The sequence below is a fragment of the Odontesthes bonariensis genome, chromosome 4, assembly GCF_027942865.1.
Source record: "Odontesthes bonariensis isolate fOdoBon6 chromosome 4, fOdoBon6.hap1, whole genome shotgun sequence".
In the NCBI taxonomy this organism is placed as follows: domain Eukaryota; kingdom Metazoa; phylum Chordata; class Actinopteri; order Atheriniformes; family Atherinopsidae; genus Odontesthes; species Odontesthes bonariensis.
Genome location: NC_134509.1, coordinates 5,137,096 through 5,159,870, shown reverse-complemented (window position 1 = coordinate 5,159,870; position 22,775 = coordinate 5,137,096). Strand labels below are relative to the sequence as shown.

General features: G+C 41.5%; 1 protein-coding gene across 1 annotated transcript in view; it reads left to right on the top strand.

Moving 5' to 3' along the window:
• Positions 1–22,775, top strand: part of LOC142378287 (alpha-1,6-mannosylglycoprotein 6-beta-N-acetylglucosaminyltransferase B-like) — a 143,643-nt gene that overhangs the window by 40,680 nt on the left and 80,188 nt on the right. Inside the window, exons 3-4 of the mRNA XM_075462606.1 lie at positions 7,376–7,526; positions 21,734–21,843. Of these exons, the coding sequence (XP_075318721.1) occupies positions 7,376–7,526; positions 21,734–21,843 (261 nt within the window). The remainder of the gene's footprint in view (positions 1–7,375; positions 7,527–21,733; positions 21,844–22,775) is intronic.

Below are 22,775 nucleotides of genomic sequence, written 5' to 3'. Positions count from 1 at the left end.
TTAAAAACGAGCAACAGTCCAGATAAATTAAAAGATACCGTGCAGATTTCATGTGATAGACACATGAGAAAAGAAATGTAAAAAGTTTCTCCTGGATATATACTAGGGGCTAGTACATAAAACCTACCTCTGGAAACTGCTCTGACCACTTTCTTGTCTCACTGTTCTGTTTATCAGGCAGCTGTAGGATTACTGCTGCTTTATTCATGAAACAGCATTTATTCATGAAACACTGTTGTGACATACAGCAAAATAAAGCCAATATAATTTGAACTGCTGTGCTGCAGTCATATAATAGCTTTCATCAGCACACACTGTTATTTACTTCTGCCTTCTGTCTTACTGTATGAGCACAAAGCGACACCGTCTGCCTCTGGGCTGCAGATTTCAGGTGTTGTATGATCAGGTCGTGCCATTCTGCACCATTCAGACAGTAAGGTAATTTCTCGCATGAGGGAATTTCTGCTTGTTGACTTGTTATTGTCATACATCACTGTGATTGGCGCTGCTGTATCAGAGTGATGAGAGCAGTGATGTGAATTGAGAATGTCACCATAACCTGTAATTTAAACACCAATTCACCCAATTCCTTTGCACTTTGAGCAGCTATATATATAGCACACTACTTTTACATGCTCTCTCTCCATTGTCTTTAAGTGGGGTGGCCGGGACTCAGAGGATAGAGGGGTCATCTTTCAACCAGAGGGTCAGCAATTTGACAGTTAAAGTGTCCATGTGATGAAATTTCCTTGGGCAGGACACTGGTCCTCACGCTGTCCATGATATGTTCATAGAAACACTTTGATTATCTGAGTGAATGGGCGAATGAGGAACACATGCAATGCATTTTGTAGAACCTACACGGGGTTAAAAAAGAGCTATACAATTACGTGTTATTTAAGTCAAGCAGCCAGATGATGGTGTGGTCATTTCATGAACTAATTTCAAAAGTGCATGCATGATATACAGTTGCCATGACTTTTGGTTTTAGCATTCTGTAATATTTCTTTCTGGCCTTCAATCAATAGTCCTCTATAATAACTGTACTGCACTGAAACTGATAGGGGTTGATTTAGACAAAAAAAAAAAAAAAAGACTCTTTCTGCACATACTGCAGTATGAAACCTCACATCAACATTAATGTATGCAGGAAAAAGTATCTCCTACTCCTCAGGAGTCAGTTTAAAGGCATTAACCAGGATTCTGGTCATGCCTCATGCATCGCAGTCCTCAACAGAAATGAGCTGTGCAGTGGCACTAAATATTCTGCCCAAATATGGTAGCCGAAGTGGGGCACTGTATATTTGTGAGTGTGTGTACTGTACGTATGTGTGAGGCGATTTATTCCGCCCATGCCAGTTGAGGAGTTCAGACACTTCATGAAAAAGTATGCCACGAGCTTTGTGCTGTTAACTCACTGCTTTCACTCTCTCAGGATTTATACGCCAGCACAAACAGCTTGTCACTCAAACAGTGCTCTGCTCGATTCCCGGCTGACAGCTCCAAAGCAACTTTTGTTTGATCTCGAGACAACTCATTCCTCACTTGTACATTAAATAAATGCAGCGCTGCTGTAATTAAAGCAAATTTTCTAAATGATTAGGTGTCAGTTCATACATCTTTGTTTCACTTCCTAACTTTTAATCTTTCAAGTGATCCTTTTCATGGGATTCAAGGTGTCATTTTTGCAAAGATACAACTGCATTGTGGTAACACAATTTTACCATGTTGTTTGTTGTGAGCAAGTCAGTGGCTTGTAACCAGTACAATGCACAAACACAATTAACTTCCTACCGCATGCTGTGCTTTCTCTCCGGCTGTTTTATTATCAATTTCATCATAATTTTCAAAAAAAATCTTTAAAAAAAATGTATTTTCTATTTTCAAGTTAAACATTCCTAACTTAAGAAACTACTGGACGAAAAGGGAGCTTGAATACATTAAATAATTTAGGACTAAACGTGCCGTGGTGCATGAGCAATATCCAGCTTGTTCAGTATTTGTTGATGTATGATGGGATTTGCGCTGTAATTTAAATATACTTTGAACTGAATGTAGATGTTTCACTGGCCAGACAAACTTGCTTTTATCCTTTCCATTCTGATGCTGTTGTAGCATTATTGGGCATTTATATATGCATCAAATATAAGGATTTATAAGACGTTCTAACTGTCTCAAATAAACCTTAAAACCTCGAATTTAGGGCACCACCTCACTGTGTTTTGACTTGTTTTAAGTTACAGTCCAGGGAGGACAACTGTTAAAATCTTACGATCCTGGTATGTTAAATTAATAATCAATTAATAATCAGTCTCATATCTCGCTACTTTCGTGAAAGTTCTCGTTTGGTTGGACAGACATTACGTAAAGAAAGCATACGACACAATCTGTGATTATAACATATATATAGATATATGAACTATTTATTAAAATGATATGACCAAAGACATGAACCTTAAACAAACAGGAAATGCATTGAATATGGGTGATTATATAAAACACTTAGTGAATGGAAAATAAAATATGGGGAATGGGGAGATACTGGATGTATTCAAATAGTTCGGGTTGGCTGACTATTTGATGCTAAATACTGACATTTCGGATTAATTTATCATTCTGTGAAAGCCTCGAGACATCCATCAAACCCACTTTAAGGTGAAAACGGGTCGGTCTTACTGTGCTGAAGTTCTGCTTAGTCAGCTCGGAACACGGCAGCGGCCACGCGGGGTCCGAGGGGATTTCTCTTCCGCTCTCTGGGCCTTCCTGGTTGTGGTGGCTGACTTTAGCGGACTTCTCAGTTGCTTCTTTTCACCGGGAAACGGGAACGATGTTGCCGAGGGCTTTACCGTGGGATGATCAAATCCTCGGAGTGTCAGAGTTGGTCCGTTGCTGCTTTCTCTGATGAAGCGAACTTAAGTTCACAGAAGATTAATAAAAGGTTGCTTGGAGTTGGCTTCTTGGTAGGAAAAGGTGATGATGGTGTGAAACAGAGGAGGTTAGGGCGTGCGACGTAAAAGGACATGGATGGCGATGGACGAACAAAAACAGGTAAAACGTGTATCTTCAGAGCATTTCATTCTGTTTCTTTTCTTAGGGTCTTTCTTTCTCTCTCTTTCCTTGGGTCCTTCTGCCATCTTCTTCCTCCCTTTTGTCGTATTCTGCACGGCTCATCCTCTCATCTTTCCGCTCTCTTCAAATCTCTCCAGATCTGACAAACTGAACAACTGAAAATCACATCTAATCTGCTCCCTGAGCAACTGTGATCTGCTCCTGTTCTCTGCTCTGCTCTCTGTGTCAAATCTCCTTCTTCTCTGTCCTCTTTCTTTCTTCTCCTGAGTTTGGATTCGCGGGTTCCGTGGTTTGACTCTCGGAGGCGGGGCATGACGTAAGCTTACACTACTCTTTCAGCCAATGATATGCCTGAACTGTGGTGAACGTCTGCCTGGGTGTCTATGTAAGGCGATCAGCATTTATATGGGGATTTCTGGATGAGACAAAGAAACTCTTATTTCTCCATTACTCCGTCTCATAGAACATTTGTCTCGATGATTCTGAAAACACCACAACTTGTTAAGATATGCAGGTTAAAGATATAACATAGACTTGCAATATAAAGACATCAAAATAAGACACAACGTAATACAGAAGATTAATAAAAGGTTGCTTGGAGTTGGCTTCTTGGTAGGAAAAGGTTGTTAAAGTGTCAACTTCGATTTATGGTGAAGATAAGATAGTACGGTGTCCCACTTTTCCAACAGAAAGATCCTTTGTTCATTTTAGTTTATCCCAATTTTATGGCAAGCGTCTGTTGGAGTTCCACTCCACGAAAAGCTTTCAAAGGGCCGAAGGTTGTTGTAAATTAGGCAGTTTCTGTCTCTTTTTCCCTTTGTGGAAAGAAAATGGAGATCTGTTTTTTATCCACATATGTAAAGATCCCCCACAGGAATGTTGGTTTCGTCAAAGTTTGAAGAACTCTTAATCCACACGGCACTGTGACTGCTACACTGTAGTCAGATTTTTCAGCTGCTTTCTTTGTCTCCGTCTTGTTTGTGACTTCACTGCACTTTGAGACTCAACATGTCAAACCATAAAATTCCCAGGTGGAATATTTCTTCTCCTGTCTGGTGGACACTTTATGTGCAGAAATATTACAGGTGAGAGATTTGAATGGTGCTTCATTTGATGATCAGATGTTGTCCGTTAAATTATTTTTTTGATTGAATATCATTTGCAGTCAAACATATTAAAAATATTCCTTGCCCCAGTGACACCAACTATATCGCAATGAATTCACAACATGAATACATTTTCATTAAGGCAAATTTTTTTGATATTGACATCGGTTGATCCTTATTTGCACAGAAAAAGACTACTGCTGTTTCTCTTTGGTAGTTAATAGAAAGCAAACACATGTGCCTCAGCGCTGTAACAATGTGTGCTGACGCACATCAAGCCAGCATTGTAGAATCAACTGTTCCGTTTGGAAGGCTGGTGTGTCCAACGATGCTCTCCCTCACACAGACAGACTATTTTGCCTCTGTTGCTACCCAGCTTGATGCCTCAGAGGCACACCAGCAGCGAATTAACTTTGACCCTTGTACCGCCTCTGTGCTTTCACACATGACACCAATAAATAACAGAGGTGTATCAGTCCCAGCTTGGCAGTACGATGTGAAATTAACAACCATTGGAACGCAGTTTCTATGACGACACTCAGACACAAAGAATTAATTCAATTTAGTTTAATTTATATAGCGCCAAATCACAACTCATGGAATCCCAGGGCACTTCAAAGATACAATCCAGTTCAAGCCAATTAAATCCAATTCATTGTAATGCAATCATAATTCAATCAAATCCAATTCAGTCAATTCCAAATTAATCCACACAGAGCCAATTTAGATAATGTAGACAAGCTAAGTAAACCAAGAGATTGCACTGAAACTTCTCTTCGATTCCAATCTATCTCATCCTGAGCGTGAACGAGGCAACTGTGGACTCACAGAAAGCAGAGAGTCTCTTGACTTTAAATGACATTTGAAACAAAAGAGCATGGAAGTGTGTGAAAGATCTATTCATTTTCTTGTTGGATCTTTTACACCTTTGGGCTTCATTGAATCATTCTCCCAGTACTGCATGTACCAAATATGCCAGGAAACGGTAGCTGTTGGCTTTTTCCGTATTTTTCAGTAAATACATTGTTATATACCCTAGTTGTTTTTTTTCTTTGATTTTACTTTCAGTTGATTAGTAAGTAGTTGAGCCCATGAGCTCATTCTAAGCTCATTCAGATGACTCAACCCCAAAAAAAACAAAAAAACAAAAAAAGGAAATACTATACAATACAAAGCTATCATTTGTTGAACTCGCATGAATGATCAGTTCCTCCTCATAACCGTTTCTTATATTCAATAGATCAATAATATGTAAGTTATCCATTATTAGCCAGTCACAATGATTACACTTAGGTGACCCACCGGCATACTCTGACACAGCAATCTATCATAGGCAGAGGACATGGCACTGTCACTCTCAAATGAATACATCTGTCTGTGAGATGATAACTCACTGAACTCCAGATACCTCCTGTGGCTGGTGGAAATAGTGGTAGACAGTGACCTTGTGCCAGAGCTGAAAGGCACTGGAGCCCATTGGCTGTAATTGCTTGTCAAGCAGCAGACATGGGTTTGACAAAGTGGTCAGGAAGCACAATCCAGCTGTTTTCAACACCAACCAGGCCCTACTAAATGCCCAAAGGTGGTTGAATATACTTCAACCTTTGTGTCTCTTTTGCACTAAAGAATCAATTGATTCAAAGCCTCTTTACTTGCAATAAAGCATGTTTCACACATTTGGAAACTGCATCTGTCCACTAACTGTTCATTAAAGCGTGTCCATGCCTTTGTTCTGTGAGGATGCATAATTCTTTCTGTCTCTTGTTTTTCTTTTTTTCTGTTAGGATTTAAAAGTTAGGGCTTAGTCCTAGAAATGTTCTTGCTTATTATCACACTTTCATTGTCCTCAATTTGGACCATAATGACAACAATCACAGAAAGTCTGAGCCTGGCAGCGCTGGTGTAATTGTTTTAATGAGGTCTGGTAGACCTTTTATGCAGTGTATTGTTCTGTCCTTGTCGTTCCTGCATCTGCGTGTGCTCATTTGTGTTGTGGCCTGTTTTTACTCCTGCAATACAGCACCGAGGCAAAAATAAGAAATACTCTGTATGGCTCTGTTACTTCTGACTCTTAAATTGATGTAAGCACCACCCTTAGCAGAGCCTCTTTTACTGTAATTACTGCATTGCAAGTTGTTGAAGATCAAGTTGAATGCATGAAAATATCAATGTAAATGTAAACTTTACGCGCCTGATAACTGTGCCAATGGGTCATACTGCACTCCTCATCTATTTGGCGTGTTTCAGTGGATACCACTGGACCCGTGAGGGGAAACGCCAGTTCTTTTCCTCTCTTCACATACAACGGAATGCACAGCATCTTCTTTCAATTCCCCTTTTCATATACCAGGTGAATAAAATAGATTGGCCTTCAAACACACTGAGCAAAAAGGCGAAAAAGACAGAGACCGAGCGCCTGGCCATAATTAGTTCCTGGCTTTTCATAACTCATAGTCTTGGTGGAAATCTCATTCTTACGTTGTCATATCAAAGGGTATTAAAGGATATAAAGATAAGCCCACATACAGACATCGGACTCCAGAGTGTCTGGGTGTCTGCCCTGATCAGAACTCAGTTCATGATAAGAGATGAGAATACAGCACTGGGCAGAAGAGATCAAGCGGAGGATATTCAGGTTAAGGACTGATATAATCAAAGCATTGGCTTTTAGACTTCAAGATGAGAAGTAACACACAAAAATGAGCCGTTCTTATACAACTAGAAAGGTGTTATGGTAGAATTGGGGTTTTCTGGTACAGAAAATTAAAACTTTCCTAAGAATCAGGATTTAGCATATAAAATAAAAGGTATGAGAGGCAAACTATCTTTATTTCAGTCATATTTTTTTTGGTTTCCTCTTTGAGCAAGTATGTAAATGGGAGGCTGTTCTTTACTGTAAAAAGCTAAAAGTGTTAGAGGTCGTATCAAGTATTATATTTTATCCAAATACTTGAAAATCAAACAATGTTTTCAAACAAATATATTTGAGGACTTTTTCACAGCTTAGCACGTAGCAGATGGGACTTTGTTTTTAATATTCACAGAGAGACAGTTTTCCAAAGCCAACTACCGTCTGGTCGGCCAAAGGAGCTGCAGGCTTTGTGGCTAATTGGCACGTTGTTTGTTGGGTTTGTCTGTTCTCACTGTCCAGCTTTCTAGTGATCTCACGTTTCTCCGTCCACATGTGTTTCTCCACTCAGTGCTGGGAGGTGTGGAGTCGCGTGGTGTGCTGAGGAAGATCACCGACATGTTGGAGGTGATTTTGAAGAGGATGGACAGCTTGTCTAAACTCGACAACACCACCAGCACAGACGCAAGGCGCCTGGATGAGCTCAGCTCTGCTATCAACAGGTATTCTGAGTATTTTTCTTCATTTTAAACCTTTCGCATAGATTCATGTTCATTGTTTCTATCAAGCAGTTGTTTATGTTACAGCTCAAAAAGGTAAGTGGTTTGAATAAACTTCCCAGTTAAAGGTGGGGTAGGGGTTCTTTTTCTGGAGCATTTTTTTACATATTGCTTGAAATACTCTTCACACCCCCATTGTAACCAATTAATTAAAAGTTTTGACACAAAAATGAAAAGTTTTAGTGGCCTCTAGAACAAACAATCCAGGAAAAACACTATCATACTGAACGGACTGTTAACGATGATTGGATTCTGATGCGTCTATCAAACTGCAATCTGCTCCTCCCTCCCCTTCCTTCCCCCTGTGCGCGTACCCTGCTCCGTAAACGAATTACGCGCCCAGAAGCTTGGCAGGAAGCTAAACTAGAGCCAGCTTGGCTAGCACCTAGCATTATTAAACGGTTCATTATGATGTTGAAAGGTATTTTCTTACCTGTGAATCCGCCATGAGAAAAAGTTAGCAAAAGTTAGCCAAACCAATTGATGCTTGCTGTCAGAACATCGCTCGTGCACCTTCGTGCTCGTGAACAAGCATTGCGCGTTCATGTACTCTAGAGGCGTGGCTTCGGGGGGAAAGTTAAGAAAAGGGTTGGGACTTTTGACCTGTGTATTTTCAAAATGCAGCTTCGCTGGACTCAAAATCCAGGATCTCCTACCCTACCTTTAAGGCTGATTTATGGTCGCCTACGGAGACCCTCCCGGAGACGCTCTCCGTAGCTTGCGTGCGTCGGCCAAAATTTCTATCTATCCGTCGAGGCAACGGAGACCGCAAGGGTTGTGGTTGGTCGGCTAATTTTACAACATCGTTTCCGGAATCACTTTTCCGGTTTAGTGCCTTCCTCTCTGAACAACAACACCGCCATTTTTGAAAGAGTTTACTGTGTGCTGGTCCACATTTGCTCAAAATTATTTGCATTTCAACATCAACAAGCTCCAACTCCAACAACAGTCTTTCTCTCTCGGTCGCCATCGTTCACTGTGAGGAGTGGAACGGAGCCGGAAGGTGAACAATCAATCAACGACTTTCACGATAGACGTCGCGAGATTGGGTCGTCTAACGTAGCGACGCCTACTGATCGGGAGGTGAACTGCCTTGCGTATCCGACAGCCCGACGTAGAACTTCGAAAGGACGGCCTACGGAGACGGCTTGAGGGATAGCGACGGAGAAGCATACTGAGGCCTTTAATGATGTTTGGTACCTTTGCTTTTCTTTCTCCTCTCAACAATTGCAATTGCAAATACGTAGATGATAATTTCACGTAAATTGTATGAAATGGTATAGACTTCCTGTCTGTTGAGTGGGCACAGTTTAAGTGTAGTAAATGTTGCGTGGCTGTGCGCCACATGATGCAAAGATATCTATTCTGCAAGAACTCACAAGAGTGCGTTGCCGAGACATACTGTAGGGTCCCAGGGTCGTAAGATATTTTGAATGTAAAATGCAAAAAGAATTTCAGATTTATTCAACAAAGATAAATCGTCATCAAACATGGAAAACGTGTGGCTTGTGTAAAAGAACGGGTCAGAGTCCGGGCTCACAGTGGAATGAACAGATTCAGAACCCGCAACCAATCCCTCTAAAGATGTGGTGAAGTGGTGCGCACCATGTGACACGCAAACGGGGACATTTCCTAAGGGGCAGTCTCGTTTCTAAACAATTCTTAAGCAGAAACTATTTAGCACCTTGTGATGGGATCACACGAAAACTCAACCGACGTGTTTTGTTCTCCGGCTGATGCCAGATGCCTCTCTGCTGAGACCATACTGTGACAAAGACTCACAAGGTGGAAAACAATATCACTGAGCTTGACTAATCTACCTTTTAAGGATCGGAACTGCCTCGCTTCACATGTCTGCAGATGAAACAGCTGGTAGAGCTTTGTAGGCTAACTTATTCTTTACAGCACATAGATTTACAGTACATCACCCCTTTATCTTTATTACAGCAGTGCCCTCTATCTTTTTCCCTTTATAGTCCTTGACATACTGTAACATAGCGTTTTTGTCCATGCTCTCATTTTTTTTCCCTCTTATGTTCTCTTCTGGAAATCGCTGGCTATTACCACTAAATCCCTGCTGCAAACAGAGAAGTAGTGTATGACCTTGCTGCTCCAGGTTTTACCTAACTGCTTCCCTCTTTGCCGTGTTAACACTAAAACGTCCCATTTGTCCATTATATATCTAGCGTTCTCTTGATTTCAGCTTTCATTTCAAACAGCTTCACTAAACTCAGCAGGTGTGATGCGATACACACTGACAGAAATCCCCTCATTTCCTCAAACCTTGTTAAATGATCCCCGATAAGCACTCAGGTTCAGATCCACGTCGAGGCACCGGAGCGGAAGGATGAAACGATTAATATGGTCCGACGCGGGTGTTAACTGCAATCAATGTCTAGTAATGGGCTGTTTAATGCAGAGGAAGCTGCTCTACACTTAGGCCATTACAGAGAAGTGATCTGGTAAGGCTGTAACTGCCTGTCATCAGAGACTCATACTAGAATGGTCCATCCATATATTACTGATGTGATAGGGGTTGGTTGGGTTGGGGGCTGGGATGAATATAGATTAACAGTTAAAATGTAATTTCTTTCAAACATGAGCTGCAATCAATGTCTGTTAAATATGGTTAAGCTGCAGTTTGTCCCCAATCACTGTACATATTTGATAACATTTTATCATTGTGTAATTCTGATTATTGTAAAACAAGGAGTATGATGATAAATGTGTTAGTTTTTCAACAAACTATATATGGTGATTATCACTTTTGCATCTTCATCAGTCATAAAAAATGAAACCATCCTCTCTTATCATGAGTTCATGTTATGGAGGCTAGGTAGAGATGGAAAGAATCTCCATGGTAACAGCTTGTGCCTTTGGAGTTTTCAGGATGTCACTTGGCAGTGTTTGTAGGAGCCTAACATGTTCATTTTCAAATTCTCTGAACAGCTGTAGGGTTCATTTGCAACGTTGGCAATGTGGATGTGTGTGTGATCAAAATAACATTCAGTTCTTTTAGGCTGCTTAAGTGACACAGTGCGGTAATAAAAAAGAAGTACCAGCACTGCAGTCAGCTGAGCTTAATCTCCAGCAGTACTTTGGTGCTGGGTGAGGCGCCTTCATGACACACAACTGGGCAACTATGAATATATGGACAACCTATTAAACTCAGTATAGCCTGACTTTAGCTGGCCTGCATTTAAAAAGACATATAACAATTCTTTTTTCAGCCAGTTCAAGGGCATTGAGTGAGCAACTTGATGCCTCTTTTGAGATCGGTAGTATTCAACAATCTTTCAGCATATTGATACTCTATTACAGAACAAACATCCTGAGAACTCACACTAGCACACGTCAAATTGATGCTGTAGAAAAATGTTTGACCGGTATTTAAACTCAAATACTTACATCACGTTTCTCCTCCAACAAAGCAAAAAAATGCAAAAGAGTTCCCACTTCCCACTCAGCGAATACAGCACTCAGAGATACAGCGAATGCAGCAAGATTTGATGTTGAAATTGGGAGGAGGTGAAGATGAATTCTACTCGGAGCTAATAATGTTTTGAAATCCACTACAAATCGGAATGGCTCATTTAATGGGATATTTTCATAGGGGATCCAAAAAAGAGGTTTTGCGTCGGCAGTGACTTCAGACACCCGAATATATACTCTCAAGCACAGAAAAAGTCATTATGTCCCTTTTTCAGGCTTCGCTTTGTTTCCTGTCTGAATTATTCAAATTTTCCCTTCACGACAAAAGTGAGCCAATGCAAGCCATGTGACGCAATATGCAACAAACAAGCTCTCCCGTCAGAGACCGGACTTTATGTTTTTTATTATCAGTTTCATTCAACCGGAGATCTTTGTGGACAATATAAAATCAAAAACAGACCATCCTGAAAAAAAAAAAAAAAAAAAAAACATTTAATTTTGTTCTCTGCACAGCATTGATGTTGTTGTTTTTTTTTTTTAACTCAATAGATCATTGGACCTTTGATTCAGCGAGCAGAATGAAAAGGCTATTGACTGAGGAAGCTGTGTTGGCAGCTGACATGCATGAGCGTGCGCACGTGCACATAGTCCTCTTGATGATGTTCCTGTGATGGAAAAAGAGATGCTTTTAACACATTTATGTATGTGTGTGTAATTGTAATGTGCGGATAAGCATGTTTGTGTGTATATTAGTTTATTTGAGGACGTTTGTCAAAACCGCTCTGAGCGTGTCACCAGGGTACAGTCCCCGAACGGAACACATGACCTGAAGGATTAATGGCTTGCCACACACGCACACAAACACACTCTCTCCGACTGTCACACAGGGATGACCTAAGTCTCTCTTCAGTCCAGTAATTTTCATTCTGTCATTTATTTCTCCTCTCCGTCTGCTGCTGTCTGTCCATTTTTCTCTCTACATTTACTGTGTCTGCTTACGCTCTCTGTGTCCTTCTTCTATGCTCCCCTGTCCTCTATCACACATACAGGACACTGTGTTGTGGGCATGAGTGATGTGGTAAAGTGTGAGCTGTTTGCCAGTGGGCGGAGTAGCGAATGGGAAAAGAGGGCTTTCTGGAAACATCCCAAATCCAGACCAGTCAGGCACATATTTAGAGAAAGAGACACATGTACAGGCATACTGTGCAGGAGTCTTATCTCTGTGTGAGCTTCATTGGTGCTGACACACTCCCATGTCGCAGTGAATGGGACTTGATGTCTGAAGCCCCAGTCTGTGATTCGCCCACAGGGCAGCCACTCGTTAGAGCAGAAAACAGAGGGAAATAAAAAGGCACGGAGACGCATCGCAAAGAGTCTGAGAAAATGAGAGAGGGGGGGATGAGGGAGGGGGGAAAGGATGTAGAGTTGATTCGCTATGTTTTACTGTGCCATGGAGAAGAGGGGAAATTGGTAAGCCTCTCCCTGAGGCGTCTGCTCTTTAAAGATCAGTGCCCGGGCTTGGCTTTACCTATCTCTCCCCCCTTAAGCACTCGTCTAAGCTCTGTCAGTAACAACACTTATCCCAAGGGGGCCTTCTTTCCACAGCACTGTACCAAGCATGGCTTTGCTGGAGGTACTCCCCTAAGGAAAAAAAAAAAAAATCCCAATTCATTTTTATTCAGAATTTATTTGCCCCATTTTGAACCTTGTCTGCACAGGTGCAAATGCTGTTCCAGCTGGAGATGTGATGAAACACTCTGAAAGCAATATTAACTCTAAACAGTTTAATTTGAGCACAACGGAGCCCTCGTGTGTTCCTGCATCGCCACAAGGGCATGCCAGAAAAAAAAATTTCGGCTCCCTGCTCCATGTGCGCACGTGGTTCTACCGGCTTTGGATGAAGCACTGACGGAATGGGGGGGGGGAGCTTAGAGGAGGGGCCACTTTCGAATCTTGCTAGCTCTCTAGGATTGCCTACCATAGCTTTAACCGCAGGCCTTTGTGACAGTGAACACTTTCTGCCATAGATTGCTTGATCAATATTTGTCCCGAGTAATGTTTTTCTCGAACATTGCGTTGTACTTCCATCCCACTTATGATTCCTAACTGTTCTACTCTGCTCTCACCGAATGGTAAGGGTCAGCGTATGTTTCAAAATACATGGTTATACAGTTAAAGCGAGAGAAGTTTGTGAATCTTAAAACTTCATGCTTTTATTTTGCACATACCCAGGCCTGAAACTGCTCTGGAGCACCCAGGGCCTGAGATACAGCAGATACATATACCGGGACTCCTTTTCTACTCTAGTGTGTGGTGGTGGCGCGCATGCACGCAGCAGCTCGAGGCTCCTGTTTTTTGTGCGCTATTTTGGGAGCTTGTTGCTTTTTTTTTGTTGCATCACAAACATGTCCCCCCTCACCCTCAGTTTTTTTCGACTGTGTGTATATGTAAATATAACCGTTTGTACAGATGTCAGATGTCAGTGGCTCCTTTTTTCAACATTGTGATGAAGTTTCTGTCTGCAAAAGAGGAGATGACAGAACAGCATGCCTCTCTAAGTAACCTAAGTATGTATCTCTAAGTATACCAAGCGTGAGTGCAAAAAAATACAAACCTTAGGCAATCCTTTCCACCACAACAATCAAGGCATGAACATTTCATACACACGGTGGGACTGTGATGACATTTGAGCCTGTGTGCATTACTGAAATTGAATAGTCACTGCAGAGCCTAACAGTTTAACTCTGACATGTGATGGAATGAATCCACATGAACAGAAACCCACAAGCTGATACCTTGTTACGTGCATGTCTTGGCCAGATAACTTTGTCTGATGGGATACTGCCTCAGCTCTCCTCCTCCTTGAACAGGATGATGTCATTAGGCAGAAAGGGAGAGAGAAAAATAAGAACATGAAAGCACATCTCTCTTTGTATCCGTAGAAAGGCAAGTTAACATTGATTTTCTTTCTCATGCTGTTTCACTTCCACTTGGCATCTGTCTGTTTCCTCTTGTTGTTACTTCTCCCACATACATTCTCCCATTTTGTTTTATCTTTGCTCTTCCTCGTTTCTGTTTTGTTCCTCTTGTTTATAAAAGAGACAACTGTCTAAAATCATCAAAAGGAAGGTAGGTTCATTGCAAGAAACATGCAACAGTGGGCCATCAAATATGTATATCCATGTCCTTCTTTGATCCTAATCATCGTTTAATGTTTCAGTCAAGCCGTCTTGTTGGCTTCCACACGGAAGGCATTTTATCGTCTCTCTTAACACGAAGGTCCCCCTGGAACTCTTGTTCTGTTTGCTGTGAATCGTTGATCTAGTTCCTTTTATTTTCTGCCAGATTTTATTCCCGCTAAACCTCCCAGAGTATGTTTCTCCACATCTTATTTTTTTGTCCTATTTAGATCTCACTGTGCAGTCCGCATCCTTCAGTCTTTGTTATCCACTTTAACTGCATTAGTGTCTCCTCTTGCAACAGCTTCCTTTCTTGTTGCCCATTTTTTCATCTCTTGGGAGAAGTTTACGTTGCGGCAGACACAACTTATGAGATAAGAGGGTCACACTCTGGAGAAGCCAAGTTGCACAAGCAAACAGAGCTTTAAAGTAGGACCGATTACCCAGTTACAAACCGAGTGTGTTGTCCTTCAAGCCATTGCAACTTTGTAGGACGGCAGCTGTGTTAGCTTTACAGTAGTTTAGCTGGCATGACCTACTGTTGGTTAGAATTACTCAGACGAATCTAAACTGACAATTTTTTCATTTTCTACTGAAAGCAGATTAAAAAGATTATAATTTTTCATCCCTTAAAGGTGGGGTAGGGGATCTTTTTCTGGAGCATTTTTTTTTACATATTGCTTGAAATACTCTTCACACCCCCAGTCCAACCAATTAGTTAAAAGTTTTGACACAAAGATGAAAAGTTTTAGTGGCCTCTAGTACGAACAATCCAGGAAAAACACTATCCAATCATACTGAACGGACCGTTAACGATGATTGGATTCTGATGCCGTCTATCAAACTGCAATCTGCTCCTCCCTCCCCCTCCTTCCCCCTGTGCGCGTACCCTGCTCCGTGAACGAATTACTTGTGTCCAGAAGCTTGGCAGGAAGCTAAACTAGAGCCAGCTTGGCTAGCATCTAGCATTATTAAACGTATAGTTATCATATACTAAATACTAAATACGGCAATGATCGATGCTTGCTGTCAGAACAGCGCTCGTGCACCTTCATGCTCGTGAACAAGCATTGCGCGTTCATGTACTCTAGAGGCGTGGCTTCGGGGGGAAAGTGAAGAAAAGGGTTGGGACTTTTGACCTGTGTATTTTCAAAATGCAGCTTCGCTGGACTCAAAATCCAGGATCTCCTACCCTACCTTTAAAGCTGCAGTCTGCAACTCTTTTTCAAGCATAATGCCTGGAACTGTCCGGGATTCTGAAAGAAGTACATTAAATACCCCAATACATAAAAAAAAATGAGTTCTCTAGGTCCCCTATATGTCCCGCTAGGTCCCTCCAAAGCCAGCAGGTTTGTTTACAAAATTGCAGACCGGACCGGTAAAAGGTAACCAATCAGGTTACGAGCTGGGCTCTGCTGCCTGTCAATCATCGATTGTGCACGCGCGATTCAAGGTAGGCTCGTCCCCACGCTTATTTATCTAGACTATTGAACTTCATTACGGGCTAGTCTACTTACTGTGTCTTCCATGATCGCAAATGACCGGTGAGTTGATGAATGAGGAGTCGTGTAAGCGCATCTGGCGTGCACATAGACGTGCACGAGTTCTCATGTGTTTTGATGGGGCGGGACAGGAAGTTGAATAACTTTTTATTTTTCGGTTAAAAAATAAGCATTTCTTGCATTTTGCGACTACGGAGGTCACCGTTTTCAACTTCAAGCGTTCTGATAGATCATGTAAACTCTTAAAATGCCAAAAATTAGGACTTTACGTATGACAACAACAAATCCTGCAGACTGCAGCTTTAAGCTGTGGAGAGTTTTTGAGTCAATGGGACAAAGGCTCATGGGACTGTTTTATAATTCTATTCTGGTTAATAATTTGGCACAGGGGGCAGTCGGTGGCGTAGTGGGTTCAGCAGGCGCCCCATGTACAGAGGCTACAGTCCTCGCTGCAGCGGGCCCCGGTCCCGCATCGGACGGCCCTTTGCTGCGTGTTATTCCCCCTCTCTCTGCCCCCTGCTTCCTGTCTCTCTTCAATTGTCCTGTCCATTAAAGCTGCCGTCGGCAGGTTTTCAAAATTCCGAGTCTAAAGTTGGAAAATTCGAACTGATACAACTTTCAGGTCCCTCCCCCTCTGTGGACGAGGTTGTGCACGTGAGTTCACACCAGTGTGCGCGCACACAAGCTGGGGGCAGACTCACGCTCAGCATGGAAGATGTGGTTGTTGACTGTTCTGCTCGGAAAATAGATCAATAATAAACCTAACGTGATTGGTTAAAAACAGCCGGGAGCGCTCGCTTTTTGCGAGCATGATTACAGGCTTCAGAGGGAGCTACAGAATTCGGGATTTTTCCTTAACAGCCTATTTAATATTCTACTTCCAGAATCCCATGACAGTTCAAGCTAATATGACTAAAAAAAAGTTGCCGACGGCAGCTTTAAAGGCATGAAAGCCCCCCAAAAAATAAAAAAAAAAATAATAATTTGGCACAGTTTTGATGTGTAATACTGCTACTGTATTCATATTGCGAACGTGCTGTGATGTATTTTATGTAAGTGCAAGCCGTTTCTAAAAGTCCTAAAATCTGAAGATGTTCCGGAGTGGTTGCGTTTAAGAATGTAAATGTCCACAACATTAGTTCTGAACTTTTTGTCAAGATTTTCCAGAGTCCACTAGTAAAATCTTCTTAACATCAGCGGGTGAGGCAATGTACGAAGGTGTCAGCAAATGCGAGTGTGCGTATCTTTGTGCCTGTGAGTTTGTCTTTTCTGTTCACCTGTGTGCTGCTTTCCACTCGCTCCCTGCTTGCACGCTGATACGTACAGTTAACATGCAGTACTCATATCAACACACTAATGAGCCTTATCTGCTATTCTCAATGTGTTGTAAAGAAAACAGCGATTTCCACAGCACAATTTCTGCATCATATACTACCTCCTGCTTGCACAACTGCTCCCCCATTTCACACCATAAGTCTCTAGCTACTATGTGCTTGTGTGAACAGCAACCGCAAAAAAAGTCCTAACCGAATCATTTGCATTTTCTCTTGAAAATCCCTGGTGTGCAAGTGTAATAATGGCCTCAGTTCCTCTTACCTGTATTTCCACATCGAATTGGAGAATGTGAATGGTGCTGAAGTTTAGAAATGATGTGGTGTGCAAGAAATGCTCCTCACATTAGCACTTCTGCGTTCTGGCTTGATCCTTCAGCATAACTTTAACAACCCACGTGTGTTGTTGCACATTACTTTCCTAAAAGCAATTAAGAGGAAATTGCTTCAACATATGTTACAAAACTTGAAATTGATGGCACTAATACTTACATGTGTAAGATAAAATGCTTTACTAATTCAAGCTCTGAAAAAGCTTTACTTTCACAGAATAGAGGAGTATTATTAATTAGTAATTAGATTAGTGCCATACAGTGCTGGTGGAGATGCACACTCACAGGTAGAGCAACCACTATCAGACTTTCTCAGATGAGAAATTTAGATTTTCTTTTTTTTCCTTCAGATGTTCTGCTGTGAAAACAAATGAAATGGCATGAATGTATGTAACATGCCATACCATCGCAAAAATGATTTTTTTCACTATGAAGTGGCCTGTTTTTGGGTGCGGAGTGACCAACTCTGCTTCAATCCACCCTTTTCTTCCAGAAAATGTGCCTCTTTTGAGATTTGGAGAACTCAATAAGCCTTGAAAGACATTATTACATGTGGGAGAACATGCTGTAAATACCTGAGAGCTCCCATTAGCACACACAGAAAACTGAGCCTTTCTATCACAAAATACTAATAAAGTATTTGATAGGAAAATGTATCCTAAAAAACTTCCATTTAATATTATACTTACATTTTACAGCAGGTACCGATTCCCATTTTAGACACATTCTCATAGCAAGTCATGGGTTGAATTGTTGTAGCAGTCACAGTGTTGGATTAAGAAGCCTTCAACCTTCATCTGAATTTTGAGACTCATAATCATCTGTATCATGTTGCGTTATTTGATGTCTTTATATCGAAAGTCTATGTTATATCTTTAATCTGCATATCTTAGCAAGTTGTGGTGTTTTCAGAATCATCGAGACAAATGTTCCATGAGACGGAGTAATGGAGAAATGGAGTTTCTTTGTTTTATCCAGAAATCCCCACATAAATGCTGAGCAGATCGCCTTACATAGACACCCAGGCAGACGTCACCACAGTTCAGGCATATCATTGGCTGAAAGAGTAGTGTAAGCTTACGTCATGCCCCGCCTCCGCGAGTCAAACCACGGAGCCCGCGAACCCAGAGTAGAGTTGATTTGATTTTCAGTTGTTCAGGTTTTCAGAGATGTAGAGATGATTTGAGAAGAGAAGAAGAAGAGGAGAGCTCACCAGAGTTTTGGGAGTTTCCCAGAGTCTCAGGAGAGAGCGGAAAGACGAGAGGATGAGCGATGCAGAAGACGACAGAAGGAAGCCCTCCATAACCAAGGGAGGCCCCGGAGACGAGAAAGAAAGACCCGAACAAAGATAGGAACAGAATGAATTTTTCTTACCAAGAAAGCCAACTCAAGCAACCTTTTATTAATCTTCTGTGAACTTAAGTTCACTTCATCACAGAAGCAACGGACCAACTCTGACACTCGGACGAGTTTAATCATGCACAGTGAAGTCTTTGGCACCAGCGTTACCGTTTCCCGGTGAGGAGAAGCAACCGTCCAGGCCGCTGCAAAGCCCGCTGAAGTAATCCACGACGACCAGGAAGGCCCCTGAGAGCCGAACGCAGAGAAAACCCCTCGGACTGCGTGGCTACTACCTGCTGTGTTCCGACCTGACAAAAAAGGGACTTCAGTAAAGTAAGGCCGACCCGATTTTCACCTTAAAGTGGTTTGATGGATGTTTCGAGACTTATTAGGATGATAAATGAATCCAAGTCAGTCTTTAGCTTCAAATAGTAAGCCAACCTAAACTATTTGAATAAATCCAGTATCTCTCCATTCCCCATATTTTATTTTCCATTCACTAAGTGTTTTATATAATCACCCATATTCAATGCATCTCCTGTTTGTTTAAGGTTCATGTCTTTGGTCATATCATTTTAATAAATAGTTCATATATCTATATATATGTTATAATCACAGATTGTGTCGTATGCTTTCTTTACGTAATGTCTGTCCAACCAAACGAGAACTTTCACGAAAGTAGCGAGATATGAGACTGATTATTAATTGAAACATTAATTTAACATACCAGGATCGTAAGATTTTGTTTTTCCTTCATTCGAAGGTGGTGCCCTACATTCGAGGTTTAAGGTTTATTGAGACAGTGAGAACATCTGATAAATCCTTATATTTGATACATATATAAATGCCCAATATCGCTACATTGTCAAAGGTTAATAAAACACCACAACACATGACTGACAGCCAGCTGATTAATACACCAGGCAAAAATCATGTAAAGTCCTTCATAAATCATTAGCTTCACCGTGGGTTATTTTATTTGTGTTTAAGGTTCTAAAGGACTACCGTTAAGAACGTTAAATGGGCAAATGCTTTAATTTTTCTTTCATAATATCTCATCTTTAGGCATTTTAAGCTATTTACATATGATTTTCTTTGAACTGAAAAGGACAGCCCGATGGTGTACATCACTCAGATTTACATACAAAGCTACTTGAAGCCATTATATGCAGAAGCTTTATCTCATGGAACAAATTTACTTTGCATCACCTCATTTCACATTTCAGCGTTTCCACATTCTGCCGACAGCTGTTGCTTCTGAAATGTGGATGCACTTGAGAATAATGGTCTCTCTGTAGTAGTGAACATAGTGAAGAGGATGCTAAGAGAAACACACATGGGGAAGCTTACAAGTGTTACTTGCGAAGCTGTTAATGGAGCATAGAGACCGCCTGCGACTTTGATGACTGCCTCATTTTTTTGTTTACACTTTGTAAAGCAACAAAAGGGCTTTTTGCATATTCCCTAGGTCCCATGATTTTTTTTAGTTCAGTTTCATGCAGTTGCTATTTAAATTTTGTTTGCAAACTTGCATTGAATCCTGCACACTCACACACACACACACACACACACACACACACACACACACACACACACACACACAATCAATAATTCTGATCACCTTCTCCTGATGTTTTATTCCGCTGTATTTCAGATTTGCGAGTAACAACGTTTAATTCCCTCTGTTGAATAAACATCAAGGTGAGACATGCCTACACAGATAAATGGAATTATCTGAATGGACATAATGGGCACTAGCCTGATTAACATAGACTTTCAAATCTCTTCGAGATTCTGGTCTGACCAAGACCATAACGAATACGATTCGAAATGGCCTGGTCAACCCGCCTCCCTCGGGTTGCTACTGGTTGTGGCCAGAAAAGGCTGTGCCTAAGCTTAAGCCAATCACACCACTCTTTCCTCTGACGTATGATTTAGCTACCAGCGGGGCTAACTGGTACATTAAACTCTTACCAAAGCCAGTAGGGAGCAAGCCAGGCGAAAACGTCTTTCCTGTCAAGAAACGATTCAAGGGCTGTTCTTTGCTCGATTTTTAACGAGAATCTCCTGTCGAACACTTTCATTACAGCATCTACAGCAGTGTCAAAAGCTTGACGCTGCTCCATGTTGATATTGAATGAAGCGCTTCCGTGTACAATCCATGGGTTGAGTGGCAGTTCAACCACGTCACTACCTTGAACCCGCCTTGGTTGGCGCTGCTCAAAGTTGATTGCTTCCCGACAAAGTGGGTGGAGTTCCCATTTTTTCGGGAACTCGAATCCACCTGAATGAGCAGTTGGCCTGAGTAAGTGTAGCAGAGCCGAAGGTGTTGCGTCACTGCGAGGGCGGAGCCTGGGTAAATGGGCACAACAATATAAGTGTGTTTGTACACATGCTTGGCTTTGATAGCAGGATGTGCAACCACCTTGCAATATGCAGAACCACAATGAACACACAAACCAAAGCCAATTGAACTCCATGCACATAATGCACACAGAGATTTTATTGTGTGACTGGGTAGTCTGTCACCCTGTAGAGGATGTGGTTTTAACAGTGCAGGTCAATTTCTAGTTGCACTCAAACCAAGAGTCTACCGATTTGCATCTTGCATCACTGAGACTTCTACATCAGTTGAAATGTAAAAAGGGAGGGGACAAAGGAGAGGAAGAGGAGAGGAAGGGAAAAATCAGTACGATATAAATATAATAAGGTGAAAGATATCAAGAGAAATAAATGATGATGAGAGACATAAACTCATTAATAAGAAAAAAAAAAAGCTGGAGTAGGGGAGAAATCCAGAAGATAAAGGGGGTGCCATCAGAGCGTCATTTTTACTGCCGGTCAAAGATTCAGATGCCAGGTGTGTGTGTCTGTGTGTGTGATAGACATGCTCCACACTGAGGCACTGAAGTGTGTGCTTTATTAATCTTTTTGTTCTTAATTGAGTTTATGTTACATGGCAACACTATGAGATTACCTGTCTCTGTCTTTGCATGCCCTAACTCTGCATTTGTGTATGTTGTGTGCTTGCAGGTTTCAACCAGCCAGCCTGGTGGAGAGGATCCAAGCTATAGCCCAGAATGTTTCCAACATGGCCATCAGGGTGGAGCAGATACTTCAAAACAGTATGGTCCAAGGCAGAGGTAGAGTATCATCATCAAAACTGTGGTGTCCTCTTACCTTTTTGGAATGCCTCACCTTTATCTTGTGCAGACTGTCAGACTTTTAGCGTTCCACTGGACTAAAATTACAGCCAAGGAACGTCCCCACGACCACTGTTAAGACGAAACAGCTGAACCTTGGTCGGACAAAAAGTTTGGGTCTCAGTTTGCATCAAACTGAAAAATAGTTTGATTTTTCTCTTGTGTGAAAATATTTTAAGATGCCTTGGCAAGGCAAGGCAAGGCAATTTTATTTATAGAGCACAATTCATACACAAGGTAATTCAAAGTGCTTTACAGCTACATAAAATCACAAGAAGGCAATAAAATCATTAAAAAGAAATTAAAAAAAAAAAACATTAAAAATAATCATTAATTTAAAAGCGAAGAGTGCAGATAAAATACTTTCAGGTGTCGTATGCACAGCTAAACAGAACTGTTTTCAGCCTGGATTTAAACATTGTCAGAGTTGAGGCCTGTCTCACATCTTCTGGAAGACTGTTCCAGATGTTAGGAGCATAAAACTGAAACGCAGCCTCACCTTGTTTAGTCCTGACTCTGGGCACCAGCAGGAGACCCCTCCCTTGGACATTCTGGCCAATCAAAAGAAGTTATAATAGGCTAATATTAAAATGAGAAAGTGAAAAGCTGAGCTGCAGCAGGATTTGGGGGGAGGAGACCGGGGTTTTCTTTCATCTTCTGTAATATACCCCCACACGCCTTAGCTGTCTCTCCTGAAACTGAGTTGAAGACACCCACAGGACTCCTAGAAGTCTTCACCTGTAATGCCATAAAACTATTATTACATTGGTAAAGAAATTACTTCCATGTCGATGAATTCACACTGGAAAAAGCTACTTGACAGCGCATTGATACAGACTTTCGTCTGTCTCTAAACCAATAGAATTCGAGCT